The sequence below is a fragment of the Brachypodium distachyon genome, chromosome 3, assembly GCF_000005505.3.
Source record: "Brachypodium distachyon strain Bd21 chromosome 3, Brachypodium_distachyon_v3.0, whole genome shotgun sequence".
NCBI lineage: Eukaryota > Viridiplantae > Streptophyta > Magnoliopsida > Poales > Poaceae > Brachypodium > Brachypodium distachyon.
The window spans coordinates 14588815-14607070 of NC_016133.3; the positions used below are offsets into that span (position 1 = coordinate 14588815).

Consider the following 18256-nt stretch of genomic DNA (forward strand, 5'->3'; position numbering starts at 1 on the left):
CCTCGCCCTCGCCGTCCGGTCTTCGTCCCCTTCCCATCACCTGGGGCCCCCGGGACCGGGACCAAGGACGTCCTCGCGCTCGACTTCCTCCCACGGAACGAACAAGCCGGCCAGTCCAACTGGGAGCTGGCGGACGTCCAGGGCGGGCTCCTGCTGCTCGCGCCCTTCAGCAAAGCAGGACGGGACGGCGACCAGCAGCTGGTGGGTCTCGTCGCTTGCGACCCCCAGGCACGGCGCTACAAGAAGATCCTTTTCTCGGCGTGGTTCCACACGGCGATCACAGTTTCCTGGGCGCCTTCCTCCGACCCGACGAGGACGACGACGCAGGTATGAAGATCAGCCTGTCAGATTTTGGGGTCACGTGCGTGCTCTATCGTCGTGACAGATTTGCCAGTGCCTACGTGTTCTCGTCGTCCGCCGCCGCCGGCGCTGGCCTTTGGACGCATTACTATGGCAGCGCGGAGATGAACCGCCGCAGCTATGAGCCGGTCAGCTTCGCAGGCAGCACCGCGAGCTGCGCCTACTGGACGGTCGGGGACCGTCGTCAGGTTGTTGCTCTCCGCAAAGAGGAGGCAGCCAAGCCCTACCTCCGGTCCACGTCCGGCTTGCCGGACGCGCTCCTGGGCAAGCGGCCATCTCTGGATTACGCCTACAAGTTGCCTTGGCCACCCACCATCCGAGCTGCCCTTACGTTTGATCAATCTGTGTACAGGTTGTGAAGCTCAAATATATTATGGGCCACATTTCTCATATTGTGAAGCTCAAATATTCTGTACAAGTTGTTGCCGATTTTTGAATACACACTCAGTACAGGTTGGGGCCAGATTTTCAGTTATTTGCAAGTCTGTCAAACTGTTGCTATCCTTTGGCAAAAACCTGTACATATGGCCCTAAAAATCCTAGATTCCCGGTTGTTTGCCAATCTGCCAAAGTTTTGCAAACCTATTGCAAGAAATCTGGACACACGTACGGCTAAAGAATATCACACAGTTATCAGTCTCAGAATTGATGTGAAAATTTCAGATTATTTGTCTCACAAGGTAAGCCTACGGATTTCAGATTTGAACCTTACAGCAAAATAGAGCATCAACTCACTTCATTTCATACAGCTTCATATATCCAAGGTCACAGCCAACATCTTTACAACAAAATAGAGTTTCAAGCTTACAGAGCAGGCTATTCATAATACCAAAGCAAAAGCTTTACAAGCACCCAGACACTTTTGGAGTTTGATAGAGGTGCAACATGGTGACCCTCAGGATAAGGGTCACCCTTTGATCCTACTTAGTTCAAACAAATAAACTAATTTTCTAAAAAATTGTGTCATTTTAAAAATTTAGTTCATTTTGTTGAACTAAAAAGGATCAAAGGTACCCTGAGAGTCACACTCTTGCAGCCCAACTACCAGAGCTGCCATAGTGCAAATAACCAAAATAACTAAGAGTTGAGAAGTTGCGTCTTCCTGAAAGCCGGTCTTTGCAGGCCATATCGTCGTCGATTGCGCAAAGACACGTTGAAACGCCACACGCACCGTCTCACACTGGCGTCGTCGTCGAAGATTGTCCGCCGAAGTAGCGACCACTGACCCGTCGTCGCTGCCTCCTGCAACGTCTTTTTTGGATCCCGTCCAAATGCATAGCTCGACAAGTCATTGTCATCACTGTGTCTAACGATCCAGAATTAAATTAGGTAAAAAGTTGCAAAATGATTTTATACAGAGACACAAATGCAAATTTTGAAAGCCTAAACAAATGTACATTTAACAACGATTTAATAATTTGTTTTAGAATTAACACGAATAGCCAACAATTTGATGCGACGTTTACCACATCTAACATGAGTTTGTCCTTTTTTTTCACCCCATGTATTCTTAAACAGTATCGTTAATTCCAGTTTAAGATGATATTCTTATGTTTCATAACTTTCTGAATTTGCTCTAAATGCATACTCTCTCGTCCCATATTAAGTACCGAAATATTACATGTACCTAGATATTTTATTTTTTAATATATATACATTTATATTTAGACAAATTCGAGTCACTTAATATTGGACCGACGAACAAATTTGAGTGTGTGTGAGTGAGGAATTACTGGCTGTGTATTTTACTCGATTCAAAAACCTCTTTACCCCTTCTGCCCCATCTCGTTGCCGACCGACTCTGTGGATCTTCTTTCTCCTTGCGCGAGCGCCGCCACCCATCCAGCTGCCGAGCGCCCGAGCCCCCTAGCTCGTCTTCCTCCTCGCGCGAGCGCCTCCACCGCAGGTTGATCTCCCCTTCGATTCTCTCGCTCCCGACCGTTTCTCCTCACATCACCCCACGAACGGATTCCGCCCTTTAGCTCCCCATTTCATAATCTTCCCCAATTCGTAACTGAGGCAAAAATCAAGGTAGGGCGGGACTGGGTCATCCGCCCTTGCTCAGGCGACTACCTCCTCCCCCGCCGTGCAGGCTATACTCGACCAACTCCTACTCGGGCCACCTGTGGTAAATCCCACCCCTCTTCTGCTTTGCTGCTCAAGGTCTTTGTTCTTTCTTTTCTTTTTCTTGCACGTTGATTGGACAGAAAGGACCTTATAGTACCAATAGAATTGTTTGAATAGCTCCATCTGTTCTGTTCATGCTTAAATTTTTTTGGCGAATGGATAGTGCATCACTACGGATTCACTTCAGACGAGTAATTGTTAAAATTGGTATGACGATGTCTCAAGACAGTCAGGCTACTCTATTTCTGGGAGACACTGTTGATGAATGATCAAACTATTTCTATCATGTGATGCCTTTGATGAGTAATATTTGCTGTTGTTGGGAGATTGTTATCCTTGATATATTTATGTTATGTGATGCCTTCTGCTATGGATAAACGCGAGGAACTTTTGCCAAAAAGAATGTCCATATACTGTGAAAAAAAACTTGGGTTCAGCTCACCACCAAATGCTTCGCGCTATTATGCATGTTCATGTTACAACTAGTATGTATCTATCTCCAAACTGTATGTACACATTACAGTCCTTGTATGTCTTTCCAAACAGCTCCTGCTAGGGGAATGAAGCTACCCTTGTATTTCTTCTGACAATTATATTACAAGGATAAACAAATACAGGTGCAAGATTATACTCCACAAAGCTTCCAAGCAGGGCCTAATTAATCTGTGCATCTTGTAGGTGTCACTGAATCAGGGGTTTTGGCCATGGACTACAGCAACGCCATCCATATCATCCCGGATGCCGCCGGTCCCGAGGCCTGGGTCAACTCGGCAGTGCTTCCTGGCGGGGACTCCGGGATTTGGGCCACCGAGGATGACTACAGCCAGTGGAACGCTGAGCCAGGGCTGACTGGGGGCGGATACGGCGGCGACAGGAACTCATCACAGCCACAGTCGAGGTCTGGCAGCGAGCAGCCACCGCCAGGCAAGAAGCCCCGTGGCGGGCCGTCAGGCGGTGGTGGGGGAGACGCGGGCAGCATGAGCAAGTCACGGGCGATCGGGAAGATGTTCTTCAAGACCAAGCTCTGCTGCAAGTTCCGGGCAGGGACTTGCCCCTACGTGACCAACTGCAACTTCGCCCATGGGATGGAGGAGCTCCGCAAGCCACCGCCCAACTGGCAAGAGATCGTGGCGGCGCACGAGGAGGCGACGGAGCAGAGGGAGGAGCACCAGATCCCAATCATGACGTCGTCCAGCGTGGCGCCCAGTGAAAGCGTGTCCGGCAGGGCATACAAGGGCAGGCACTGCAAGAAGTTCTACACCGAGGAGGGGTGCCCCTATGGCGACGCGTGCACGTTCTTGCACGACGAGCAGTCCAAGGCGCGGGAGAGCGTGGCGATTAGCCTGTCGCCGTCGGTTGGCGGTGGCAGCTACAACTCTCCCACCGCTGCTGCGAATGGACCTACCATTCTGAAGCCGTCGAACTGGAAGACGAGGATCTGTAACAAGTGGGAGATGACTGGATACTGCCCCTTTGGTAGCAAGTGCCACTTTGCTCATGGAGCTGCTGGTGAGAGGCTCTTCCCATAATTGATTTTAATCCCTGGCTGGTTACACATTCCCTGAATTTTACAGATAGTTTATGCAACTGTTGTTTAACATATGGTTGAATGTATTTAGTGCATCTGTGCAGGTAGTTTGTTCATATTGGATATATAAAACAATGAGCACATAATATGTGATGAACATACTCATGTCCATTTGATCTGTGACACCGTAACCTGAAATTGGATTTGAACTTGCAATAGGGCTCATTCATCTATTATCACACTCTTTTTTATCTATACTCAGAATATTGATGCTCTTCTATAATAAAATATATCATAGGACTGATTTCATATTGTGTTTCATTAATTTATTAAAATGCTATCATGGGGAGCATCTTCCTTCCTACACATCTACTGCACTTCTAGAAAAAATAATCTTGGGGCTATGAGTTGTCTCCTGCTCCAGGAGTCCAGTCGATATGAAGCCTTAATATTTTCTCTCAGCATTAGGCTGTAAAAATTTTCAGAACAGCTTCATTCCGCCTTTCTTTTTTGTCTCTTCAGCCTATGTGAATATTCATTAGTTTGGTGTTTATTCAACTTGTATCGATATACATTAGTTTGCTCTGGAGTCTGCCATCCAGTGCCCATTCTTAAGAAACAAGGGAATTGACAAAAGGTACTGGTACTTCAGAATCTGGGGCTTGCTTTTGACTATTTAGTTGAACAGACTGTGGGTGCTGCAGCCTTTCATTTCCCTTCACATAAAAACGAGTCTTCTAAATTGCTGGTGAAATACACCTTGGTATGTTATTACGTTCTTCTGCCCTTAGTCCATGCCATGTTCTAATAATTTCCAAACTTGTGATGCACAAGGCATGTGAGTTGTGTCTAGCTTTGCACACTGCGATCCAGCCTACTAGTAAAGGCGCCTCCCTTTATCAGAATTGGCTATTGACTAGCAATCTAGCATCGCTGCGAGATACTCAAAATTCCCTGATAGCTTCAATCTTGATCCGGATTTACTCATGAAGGCTTTATAGGGTTATGTGTGGAATAGTTTCACTAGTGCTACCGTAAATGTTTGTAAGTCACAACAAATTATACCAGCTCCTACTAGGATTTGATTATCCAAATCACTGTTCATAGATTAGCTTGTACGGTTTAGAAATATGACCACTTTTTATATGATTTTTTGCACTTTACATCTTGGATGTGAATCTGTATAAGTTCTGCTTTCAGAAACGAAAATCATTCTTTTGCCACTTGCTGGCGTTGTTCTTGCCGTCTCAGCATTGTACTACCCTTCTTTCTCTTCTTTAATCGATGATGCACCCACTGGGTTGCATTTTTCTAGAAAAAGGAGAAATGAAAATCAATGTAGGTTTTGTCAAGAATAATGATTGGTCTATGGATGTTATTTCGTGTCCGTATCGGTTGCTTCCCACTTACCCGGGTTGTTAGGGGGTTCGCTTTTGGGCTGCTTCAGGATTGGCGGTGGACAATTGATATCTTGTTTTATCTTGCATAATATTTGCATCTATTTCTATGTACAGCATGGGGATTCGCTAGAAAAACTAATGATGTAGTACTACTACTGGAATACTTGCCAGTTTTGCAGTCACGGTCCACATGGATATCTGGTGCATAATTAGTCATTTTTTGTGACCCCATTTTTTCTTAAAAGGAATATATACTAGATATATTTTCTTCATGCCTCTTTCTTACAAGTTTATATCACTTTTGGGACTATTGGATAGACTGTTCTGTACTTCAGCCCTATTCAGAGGAGATTGTTTTTCAGTGTTCCGTTGAAATACCAAGGCCTACTTCATGGAGCTTACGTTCTCAAAACTTTCTACTGTCATTGCAGAACTCCACAAGTATGGTGGGGGACTTGTCGATGTTGAGGGCAGGGACATTGCATCGACTCCGGACTCGAAGCAGGCTGCGTTGTCCGCAAAAGCTCCAGCTGAGACCACCCCTGCATCCACCGCTGCGCCCCCTCACTCAGACGTGTACCATCTAGGCATCCAGTCACAGCGTTCCACCATGACCAGCCAAAGGTCGGGGCAGCTACCAAGGCCTATCCAGAAGTGGAAAGGCCCGGACAAGATCAGCAGGATCTATGGCGACTGGATAGACGAAACCGACTAGGAGGAGCACCAGTGTTTCTCGTCGCCTTACCCAGTTAATAAGTTTTAGTTGGCATTGCAAAAAAACCTGTTGCCAGAAGTGTCTGTTGTGGTACCGGAAAAAAAATCTGTGTTTCCGTGACTTCAGCTATCTCTGCTGTATGCATTGTTGAGAAGAGTTCTGGATATCTGAAACTAGCTGAAGCATATTACCGTGCCATGCTGGCATGTTTCTCTTTCTTTCTCTCCCACCTTTGAAGTCTGAAGTTTTTACTTTAGGGGCTTTGAAGTCTCAAATTCTAGTTTTCTAAATTCGAACTGTGCTGCGATCTGTTGCGTGTTGTGCTTTGCTGGCGCAGGTTCTCGAGGTCGGGTGTGGCAACTCGCGGCTCGGGGAGGAGCTCCTGTGGGCGGGCGTTGCCTGCGGCGTCACCTGCATCGACCTCTCGACTGTTGCTGTCCAGAGAATGTGCGACAGCCTGGCAGAGCTGGGCACAAGTGGTAAGCTCACAGATTTGGTTGACAAAGCCGTTCCTTACCAAATGTAGTAATGCACTTCTGCATGTTCCTTACCAACGGCGCCTCCGTTTGAGTGAGAAATTGCCTTCTGCTTCCTGAAGGTGTGGTTGTGATGGTGGCGGACATGCTTGACCTGCCGTTTGATAGCGAGAGCTTCGATCTCCGAGAAAGAGACCATGGTACGTGTTTTGCTTCCTTACCTTACCAGTGGAGATTAGACAAGTAAATTTTGGATTTCATGAATGCCGGTTCAAGATATCTGAACATTTTAAGTTGAGAACATGACTCAGTGGCTATATCACTCCTTAAACAGTTAAACTTGAAGATGTTCTCCCGGAAACCCACCTTTTTAGTCTGGAGTTTGTTCTTTAGGGGCTCTGAAGTCTCGAGTTCTGTATCTTATACCCCAGCTGCCTTCATCTGCTGTATACCCGGTTCAGATAGGGCCTGGATAATTTAGCTAAAATTTTACATCTGAAATTCTTTGTGCCTATATCGTCTGGGCCTCAAAAGCTCTAGCCGAACTCTAAATGCGTGTTTCTTTTTTCAGAAAAGAAGAAAAAATCTTTTTGGTCGGAGGAATCTCGTGATGCCATTTTTTAGCATGGAATTTTACAGTACGTGACAAAAATATTGATTGACTACTGAAGTTAGCATAATAGCTTTAGTTATGAGCACAAATATGTACTCCCTCCGTACTGAAATAAGTGACGTGGATTTTGGATTTTTGACCAGAATCCAGCAAATTAACTTTTGTCGTCCAGGCAGGCCAGGCATTGCACTAAAGAAATGATTGAACGAACATTTCTTGCACTTGACACACATGCCAAACATAGGTAGTAACGAGAGAATACTAGTTACCGTACCCACCAATCTCTGCAAACTGAAAAGGCGTTTCTATTCATAAATCATTTCACAGAGATGAAGGTTGAAATAAACACCGAATGCAATCCTTGTTTTTCAGCATAGATTCTTACATATATGCAAGCAATAATGCTTGATTATCATGTATTGTTTGGCCGGCGAATATCTAGGTCATATTCCATTTCCATGCATACTTATTGATCAGGTCTGGTTTGAGATTGAAATGATTGGCTAGTGGACCTTTTTGTCCTTTCCAGTTTAAAGTATAGCTGCATTTGTACTTGTTCTGGAAGCGCCATGCCCTATAGGAACATCACGCATCATCTATGGAATCTCCAAGACGTGTGTTGCTTGTTTGTGCTATTTGAACGGTAGGTCCAGCAGAAGTACACCCGTTTTCAGAATTACAGTCGTGGAGTCTTGAGATTAACGAAATTACGCCTGATGATTCCAGTTTCGCAGCCAGAATACATTTTCCGGCGGTAATTGCACCTTCTTTAGTCTCAAGTTCTGGGCATGAGTTTCAGTTCAAGCAGCCATGGCTGGTGGGTATGGCATTTCATAAAACCTGTGGCGCGCGCTGCTGCTGACGGTATAAATATTGAACCGCGATGAACACTGGTCATGGAGAGGTAACAAGATGGAGCATCAAGCATACCAGTGACAACGCTCCCATTTCTGTGTTAGTAATTAGGGACAGGTGCTCCTGATCAGGAGCCCTTAAATAAATTTGTAGACACATGCTTATCTAGACAAAGTTGCGAACACTTTACATGAAAAAATAATAATCAAGAGAGGCGGTTCTCAGAAACTAAACTAAACTAAAGAGTGTTTGTTTGAGCTCGTGCTTCTGTAAAGCAAGAAGCATCAAAATCTGAAACAAATGTTCCTAAAACAGGTCTTACAGCCAAAGGGTGCTCTCTAATTTTTGTGCCGGCCTGACTGACCTAGAGATCGACTTGCGCAGTCAACCAAACAAGACTGAATCGTGCGCCGGGCATCTGGTCGTGCGAAACTGCCTTGCGTACGATCAAATCGTGTACGATCCGCGTACGAGCAGACTGAGAAGCAATGTCTCCAGACGGCCCCACATGCTGACCGTGAACTAATTCGAGTCTAATCATCCCAGGCAGAGCTAGCACGGCGGCATGGCAGCCGCGGGTGGTGCCTAGTTAAGCCGCTGCACACGCACGTGCACGTGGTGTGGAAGCTAGGGAAACAGCAGCTGCTGGCAGCTGGCTAGCTCTATCGAGTTATTTTTTCCGTTTCATAACTCTTGTCAGAAATTTATATGTATCTAACCATTTTAAAAACATAGATATATCCATTTTGATAAATTTGAGACAAATTATGTAACTATAAGCTACGAAGTGCAATTAACCAGCTGCCGGCGACAGGTCACAGGTGCATGTATGAATGAATGAGCTGCCGATATCTCTCACTCTCTCACTCTCAGAAGAGACTCGAGTATGTGCTTTGACCGGCCGGCCGGTGGTGATGGGCGGAGCCCGGGATCTGCGGGGGGAGCTGTTGACCACATTAATTAGCTTAGCTACCAGGACCAGGGATCTGAGCGTGCGTGCGCGTGTGCGCAAGTACCAAGGAAAGCAAAATGCACCGGTTCCGATCGAGCTAGCTAGCTGGCCCTCGTGGCCGACACGTCCAAATTAACGTGCACGCACGCACGTACCACCACCCCCCGGCTGCGCCCATACACTCTAAATCGCCCGCACGTGTGCAAGCAAGAGTACCCAAAGCTTCAAGATGGACAAATTGATTATTTTTTCTTCTCATTTTTCCAGAATTTTTTTTGGACTGAAAAATGAACATGTCATTTATGCAAAAACCATCTTTTGACTGGACGAGGAATTTAAATGGTATGGCATGGTTGGAGGTTATGTTCTAACCGGCATTGTATTTCAGGGAGTAATTAATAGTCTTGTAATATGGATTTATCTTGTATTTTACTATACCTCACACATAGAGGGAAAAAACCTTCAACTTCTCGAGGCGGCTCGATTTGAGACATATCACGCCGGTCATCAAGATGATTAGATACCATTAGCACGATACCCGTGCTTAATTTGTATATATTTTAGATCATATAATCCATATATGTTCCCCAATTCAACGAATGATGTAGTATGAAAATGTGACGGGTTTCTGTCACCGATTAATTTTTAATGAGTAAACATATGGAGGCATGCATAAACAGACATGCACCATTAATTTTTTTTAGAGAAAGAAGACATGCCCCCGATTTCATCAAGGAAATCAAACTACAAGGATCGGTCTGATAGGTTCCCAAAAAACAAAAAAACAAAACAGATGCAAATACAGCCCAGGCCTGTGACCTGACTGGACTCCAACTATTACAGAACATAACATAAAACCAGACCATATATAACTATGGAACTGGGGCAAGTCCTCTAAGCCATCAACCATACGCACCTCTTCTTTTTTTCCGAAAAGGCGTATAAGCCCCAAGGACTGATGCACGCGGCCATTAGTTGACACCATACTTTTGGTGAACTAAAGTCAAAACACCGAGATACTAAGGATAGTGACTCAACGATACATGTGCGTTTCCAATAGTGCTCTAATTATTCAATACTCAAGTGTGAGCTAAGTTTGAAAACAAAGTGGGCTGCCACTACAACAAGTATGTGCATTCCTCTTTCCTGCCGTTGATGTAAGCGCATGAAATAAAGATAAAAGGAAATCACGCCAACATATATATTGACCCTGACCAAGCTCACTAATTTATCATACGCAAATCAATCTTGTCACGACATGGCAAGTGCACATATATATAACTTGAATATGTATGGTGAAAATGACATGATCTATACAAAACTACGACCAACAACTCGTGAATATAATTATAATATTCTTTTCTATATGGCGTTAGGTACTCCAGGAGTAGCTAGCTAGCAGGGGCATGCAGTTGGTCAACTTGGGAAAATTGATCAGTGGTGTTAATTTGCTTTAAGACAAGCTCAATTATGATAACTGCAAGTGTATGTTTTATATATGCATATCCACGAACCCAGCCAGTATTTTTTGTATGGATTTAACTTGGTAAAAAATAATCAGGATCTGTAATAAGGAATTTTGGTCTCCTTTAAAATATCGTATATATGCTGTTATGCACACATACCTATCGCTTCTCTCTTTTAATGCAATCATTTCAGCGTGAGCAGGTAATCAGTTGTAGCTAGCTAGCTAATTAGCTGCGAATTGAGACATTGCTCATCGTATGACTTGTGGCCGTGCGACCTCCAAAAACCGGTTCAACCTTGGGACGCGACAGTGCTGGTGCACCTTCAAATGGTAAACCGTTCATGTACAAATGATAAGGTTGCTCTAGATATACTCTCTCCGTCCCAAATTAACTGACGTGGATTTATATAGATTCTTATACAAATCCACATCAGTTAATTCAGGACGGAGCGAGTGGCATGTATTTCATTAGGACACACATGTTTGCATAATTATGCATGCATGGGTGTAGCGTGGTGTGCTAAAAAGAAGCTAGCAGGATGTGCATGGCCACACGTTAGCGCTAGAAATTTCCTTTTGATATATCTATGTAGGAAAACGAATACATTTTTCTGATTTTGTCCGTCAATTATAATCACCGAATTTTGATTTCATCCCTAAACTACAAATTAACCTCGTCAAGTTTTTTCCTTGTCACTTCACGAGCTCATATCGGTGTTGCAGGCTAGCTTGCTAGGGTTGGGGATTTCGGAAAGAACAAGGAATTATGAAAGATCAGTGGGGAAATATAGATGGAAGGAGGCTGGTTATTTGGAAATTTTGAGGCGCCAAGTTTGCTGAAGCCCCCCCTCTGATCCCCGTCCGGACTTCTGCAAGTCAATTGCCCCGTGGCAAATTTGAGCTCTAAAATGGGATTTGGACTCAAAAGTGTTCGCATCCACCATGCTTAAGCAATTGAGTGCATGGCTTACAAGTTTATGACTATAGTGTTTCCACTTGCAAGTTTATGGACCTTACGTGCGATTTCCATCTAACTTGGCTGTGTCTAATTTGTGTGACAAGATTATGTGATTTTAGGGATGAATATTATCTCGGTCAATTTACGGGGGATAATTAAAATTTGATTTCTCCCTACGCAAAATACAGTAGATCAGTCCAGACATCAACTTAAACAGTTACTAACAGAGTGGACAACGTTGTTGTTTTTTAGCAGTTAGCAATAGATTTAACAGTGTGACCTCAAGGTGAATGGATCATAATTTTACAGTTTCATTATTATTTAGATAAACAAAGAGTTATATCACCATCGATCGGCCTTTGTCTTGGTTTGATCGATTTCTTTGTACATATATAGGAACCGATAACTCTCATACAAATATAACTACGTTGAAAATCTGCAGTACGTCACTGATGAGATATTAATATGTTCATGAAACGAGTGTTCTAAATTAGCTAGCGGATGCCTGTAAGTGAAGCTAAAACATGGGAGAGAGATTATATATCACACAAACGCACTGGAGTTGTACACTTGTGCTATCCGATCCAAAGTTACTTTATTTGACCAAAATGTTTTGTTTAATGGTCACGGAAATTGGTTCCAGCTGTGGCTAGATATAAAATATTTTCGATATTAACAAAGACCTGATTGAGAAACTTTTGGGCAAAAGGTTCCTGATACTGCTGTAGATGATCAATCAGTGATTTGAACAATTGCGTCAATACAAAAATGAAGCTGCAGGTTGTTGAATATTCATCATTCCATCTCAAGTGCTGACAAAATTGTACATTGGTTAACGAAGTACCCGGAAAACATATGTAGTAAAACACTGTTTTCAGTCTTTGGTATTAATAAAGACTACTTGTAGACAAAGCTTCAGTTCACCCTGTTCAACACTGTTCGAGAGAGACTAATATTTTCTAAATTACAAGTGGTCTCTTTTTCAGAAAAATTTGCAAGCAGTAGCCATGTATGTATATAAAATCTTATTTTCCAGACGCACAAGTAGAGGATATCTGAATTATAACTTCGCAATTTGAACTTGATCGAGTAGCAGGATTCGGTTGTCGGTTCAACGACACAGTACTCTCCTTAGCAGTAAGAATAGTGGTGTGATCTCTCTCTGACCAAGCCTGTTTAATTGCCTTGAAATTTTTGGCTTCATATAAAATTATGTTTTCTTTAATGTGTGCTGTCAGTCGAAGAGCTAATCAACTATATCGATCGACACAGATCCAATGTGCGAAGATAATTTTCAATGCATGTAGCAACGTGTCACTGCAATTATAATATAATTAGACTGCATACACTAAGAAAAGAAAATGAGATTATGCATACTTGCATGCAGGAGCATGCATTTTGGAGTATTGATGACTAGTTTAATTAATCCAAAGACTATACACAGAATTACAGAGTACTACTCACTAGCTGTTGAGCTTGTATATATGCACGATAGGATTACTAGACAAGTGTATGAAGTAGCTATACCGATCAAGCTATATGTGCTCGCAGATGCTACTTTTGACCTTTGGTTAATCAAAAGAGTTGCATAAACTTCATCTTTATGCATGTTCCACTTACTGCGCATGCATTGCAAGGCATTAATTGATGAGGAAGAGATCGAATCATAGGGTACTTTACTGTACTGGTCAAGATGCATGGCCCTTCATACTCTACTAACCAACAAGAAAACACAAGAATGCAAAAGGGCTAAGCTAGCTAGGGAACCCTAACCCACCTAATCCCCATTCTAGTTGGCACTAATATCATGGATCGAGGTGGCTAGCAAAGCAAAGCAAAGCAAAGCCAAGCCAAACCGAATTCCAACCTGGACTCTAGCTAGACATGATCAGTGGCACCTTTGAATAGTTTAATCAAGCCACACTTAAATGAACACATAGAGGCCGGGGCTCTTTTTCCTTTTGGAAAAAAAAATTACATGAACACATGCATACACATGTAGCGTTTCTTGGTGCATATGTCAATGGAGACGGAGGGGGAGAACCATTTGAGTAGTCCCACATGCCACCCACTTAAACCGAAGTTGTCCCAATGCACAAACCCAGCACTTTAGTCTAGGGCTAATATAATAAGCAACAACTTGCACCATTAAACTAATGGCACCCACTTGCGTGCATAAGCATCAACGTACTATCATCCTTGTGTCCAAAGAAAAGCACTCTCTTGTACCACTTCCACGTATGGAACATATGTAACAGACATGTGGGCCCTCATAACTACTAGACCCCATTTGTCATTGAGATATACAAATTAAACAATTCTATGCTGCCTATCAGAGACTCTGACCAGAGCTCCTGTTTTATATTTCCTCCTTCCATCACCTCCAAAGACCACTAACCTATCGCTTTCTCATCTTCCTTTGCCATCACTTCCTCTCTCCTTCCATCTCCTCCTCCAAATTCCCCCCTACACACCTCCATTGTCCCAATCCATTGCCTTTCTGGCCTCCCTAAAATATTAGTTAGCCGACAAATATGTCCACACATAAGATAATTACACCATCAACAGGTTAAGGATAAACAACCACACAACCAAAAAAAATCACCAGAGACTCTCCTCCCCTCCTCTCTCTCTCTCTCTCTCTGAGAGCTCCTTTTTCTTCTCACTCCGGCCACACCCATCTCAAAAAGCCAAACCCCCCAAACCATTCTTTAGTCCCCCTCCAAGAAAACAAGCACCACAAACCCTAAACAAACACACACAAACACACACTCTTTCTCTAGTCTTCTTCTTCCTCCTCCTATTGCTGCTCATCATCATCATCACAGGCCACTCCTTCCTCCTGCATCTCCCAATTCTTAATATTATCGGTACTGTTATGTTTTTACCCTTTTTAATTGCTAGTACTATACTACTATACTCCTGCTTATTACTCACTTATAATCTCCTACCCTAGCCAGAGAAATGGCCGGCCTTGATTTGGGCACCGTCTCCTACCTCCACCATCACCAGCAGCAGCAGCTTCACCTCCTGCAGGGCCATGACGACGGTGGCGGCTCCGACGGCGGCGGCCAGGACGAGCTCTCCCCTGGGAGCGGCGGCGCTGCCGCGCCAGGAGGCGGCGGGATCGGCGGCGTCGGGGGGGAGGTGGTCGGGCGGCGGCCCCGCGGGCGGCCGCCGGGGTCGAAGAACAAGCCGAAGCCGCCGGTGATCATCACGAGGGAGAGCGCCAACGCGCTGCGGGCGCACATCCTCGAGGTCGCCGCCGGCTGCGACGTCTTCGAGGCGCTCACCGCCTACGCGCGCCGCCGCCAGCGCGGGGTCTGCGTGCTCTCCGCCGCGGGCGCCGTCGCCAACGTCACCATCCGTCAGCAGCCCTCAAATTCCTCTTCTTCTTCGTCTCCGGTGGTGGCCACGCTGCAGGGGAGGTTCGAGATCCTGTCTCTGGCCGGGTCCTTCCTCCCACCACCGGCGCCGCCGGGGGCCACCAGCCTGGCGGCGTTCCTGGCCGGCGGGCAGGGGCAGGTGGTCGGTGGCAGCGTGGCCGGCCCGCTCGTGGCGGCGGGCCCCGTCGTCGTCGTCGCCGCGTCCTTCAGCAACGTGGCTTACGAGAGGCTGCCCCTCGAGGACGACGCTGACGAGGTGGCCCCGCCGCCGCCGTCCGCCATGGATCCCTTCGGAGCTAGCGCTGATCCGTCCACGGGCGGCGGCGGCGGCCATGGCGGCGGGCTGCCGTTCTTCAACCAGCTGCCGCCGGGGTTGGGCATGCCGCCGCCGCCAATGGCGATGGACGGCCACAACGGCTGGCCCGCCGGCGTCGGGAGGCCGCCCTTCTCGTGACGATCGAGTCAACTACAAGTAGCCTCTGTGTCTTATCCACTGTGTCCAATTCCAATTGCTCTTAATTGTTCTTTGTGATGGATCTCGATCTCTTCTGATGTTCTTGTTTTTGCTGTCGTTTGTTGTGTTGACCTGTTTGAGAGACTTGATATTGGTGGTAATTGTTGATCGATCTGTCTTCGCTTAATTGGGATATATATGTTCTGAGGACATGCACTCATAAATTGATCAAATTTAGTTAGTCTTGTTGTGGAGTTAGTATACCCCTGTTACTGAATACTGGCTGATTTATCTCTGAGTTGATTTTAATTAATTAGCATCATGTTGCACAGCACATGAATGAAGTCGCAAATGGAAGCTCGATATTCTAATCATTTGCCAAGTTCAGCTAATTTCCCTGAATATACAAGGGACAAGCTAGATACTTTCATGTGCAATTGTCAAGCGTTTGGCTTGTTTTCTTTGCTTAATTAATTTCTTGTTAGTATTTATTACTAATTGATACGATTGCTTGCATCTAGATATGTCCGATATGGAGAATGATCTCAGGTGTTTCGACATTAATGGACCCCAGCTTGTTTTATACAAGTATACATAGGAGTATTGATTTGCCTCATTTGTTCATATCCCAGTTGTTTTTCTGTGTTTTATATAATCTTCTTTTTTATGTCTTCATGTTTCTGGTCTGTTCCCTATATATTGAGCCAGTTTATAAATTAATATTACAACTTACATACATGCATGCTTGAATAAACCTGAATGTACATGTGATAGAATTACTAATGTGATGGAGTGTGTAGGAAGCAAAAGCAAGATTTGTTCTTAGTAATGCAAGCTTTTGCTTAAATCGGGGAAAGAGGACCAGGGAAGAACATTGCTTCTTTTTCCTGCACTTTAAAAACTGGATTTGGGTCAAAAAGAAATGTAAGGTAGAAGCAAGAAGATTTATTCCATGCAAGTCTTTGTGTCTAAACATGTACACTGCTAAGAAAATAAGATATCCAATTAATGGAACAAGCAAATGGAAAGACAGGATGATAACTAATATGCACTTAATTAATTATGGTTAGTTAGAACTTTTTACCCCGTAAAACTACATTACTGTATATAGTCTGGTTCCGGCCGTTAACAATTCAGTGAAGGAACATGGTTAGAGAACTTATAAAACACAGATGAGTGAATCGCTGTGCAATTTGATTACATTAATATATCACGTAACAGTTAATCTGGCTCAAAGAACACAATTAATAGCTAGCTAGGCAGTTTCAATTTTTCTTTGATTGGTGCTCTAGATCTCGGCTTTGGCATGCACTATGCTGGTACATGGAAGTCGTTGCATAAGTATATAGTAATAGAATTAATGCACACAGTAGTATTACTGTGTATACATATTTATATACACATTGGCTTTTCTAGTAGTTAGACTCACACGTGTGCATGGAAGTAGCCTACTCTGTGTACATCCCTAGGTATCCATACTCCTAAATGGCCATAGTTGCATGCAGCCATCTTTTAAGATGAACTGATCACTGGTTTTTATAAATGTCTGAACTGATGTCAAAGCTTCCTTTCTGAAGGCATGCAGCATGCATATAAGAGATGACTGTTTTGGAATCTTTGCCTTGCACCTCTCCTCTCCCCAAATGGAATGCATGCCCGGCCAGAAACGAGCAAAACTATGCGTGCTTTCGTGTGTACACATGTACTCCATGCCATGTTAGTAGGAACATTGTCGTCTCCTCTCTCTCACACACAACAGTCTCACGCTTCACTTCAATTCATTGGTGTCATTTCATGAGCTACATGTGTCCTACATTCCTTCGCTGTCCTTTTCGTGCGTGTCCGATCCATCCATCCATCGAGTCTGTTAAATTATTGCCAGGGCCTTTCTTTCTAGCTGGCTAGCTTTTCAATCTCTGGCATGAATCATCGATACATGTGTTTTAATTGTACTACTTTTAATTTGGGAGACCAGATAATTATTCGATTATTGGTGTGAAAGGATTGTGAATTTCTGAGTGTTTTTCTTGTGTTGTCGGTCAAGTATATATGTGCGCCCAATTAAATCACGGAGAGCTAATTGAAATTATCATTCCATGCATGTTGCATATGAACAGAGAGAACATGTAGATTTGCTTCTAGCTTTTTTTTTTTGCGCAAAGGGGATTTGCTTCTAGCTATCGGTACATACTTACTGGAGTAGATTGCTGATGATATCTATCCTAATAATAAAAGCAGGGAGGTTTCCTTCGTCGTTGTCCGCCGTGCATCAATTTCCGTGCATGTTCTGATTTTCCATGTCTCCTTACACTCCATCGAACTTTCTTTTTTCTATTCCCACAGCGCTGCCTTCCCGGGCAGCCGCCGCCGACTCAACTGCCCGCGCAGCACCTCCCTGCGGTGACCGCTCTCAATACGCGTCGGCGCCGGATTAGATTATCGTGCAAGAGACGAGCAAAAGGGTCCAGGGCTGATCGGCGCTATCCACCGTTCCTCGTGCACTGCACCACCGCGTGCTCTGACGCCAGCCACGGCCGGTGGGCGGTGTGGACTAGGTGCCATGTCCGTGGCCGCGGCTGCTAGCATCGGCTCCGAGATCATTTTGATGAATGTCCAATTATATTGTTATGTTTTGTATAAACATGAATTTTCGTGTGCACATGTTTAAAAGACCGTGACAACGCACGGGCACTGTACTAGTATATATTGACGTATATATGATTGATGCTTAGTGTGCAACAGCTCGTGATGTGTTGATCTGCATAGATTATGCAGAAATCTGTCAGTCCTTATAACCTGACTGTAACCTCTAGTAATTAGTTAATAATTTTGTGCTTTAGCAGACAAGGAAAGTTAAATTGGTGCAAATGTCACGTCAGGTATCGCTTTGGGAATTCATCGAGACAAGGAGAGCTATAGCTCTACCTCCTTGTTGTATGTGCGTGCAGTGTGCTTTGCCTACTG

At 44.5% G+C, this 18256-nt stretch overlaps 2 protein-coding genes across 3 annotated transcripts; both read left to right on the forward strand.

The window, feature by feature from the left end:
• Window positions 1-2124: 2124 nt before the first annotated feature.
• LOC100835128 (zinc finger CCCH domain-containing protein 56) lies at window positions 2125-6806 on the forward strand. Its single transcript, XM_003573410.4, has 4 exons — window positions 2125-2488; window positions 3166-3996; window positions 5847-6609; window positions 6729-6806. The coding sequence occupies exons 2-3, from the start codon at window positions 3192-3194 to the stop codon at window positions 6128-6130; spliced, it is 1089 nt and encodes a 362-aa protein (XP_003573458.1). The 5' UTR covers window positions 2125-2488; window positions 3166-3191; the 3' UTR covers window positions 6131-6609; window positions 6729-6806.
• A 7031-nt stretch (window positions 6807-13837) lies between these two features.
• Window positions 13838-15550, forward strand: LOC100835436 (AT-hook motif nuclear-localized protein 23). Of its 2 annotated transcripts, none has more exons than XM_003573411.4 (2): window positions 13838-14322; window positions 14413-15550. In XM_003573411.4, the coding sequence occupies exon 2, from the start codon at window positions 14417-14419 to the stop codon at window positions 15290-15292; it is 876 nt and encodes a 291-aa protein (XP_003573459.1). In that variant the 5' UTR covers window positions 13838-14322; window positions 14413-14416; the 3' UTR covers window positions 15293-15550. The 2 variants fall into 2 exon arrangements, with proteins under 2 accessions (XP_003573459.1, XP_014756139.1); XM_014900653.2 differs by having other exon boundaries at window positions 13839-14322; window positions 14409-15550.
• The last annotated feature ends 2706 nt before the right edge of the window (window positions 15551-18256 follow it).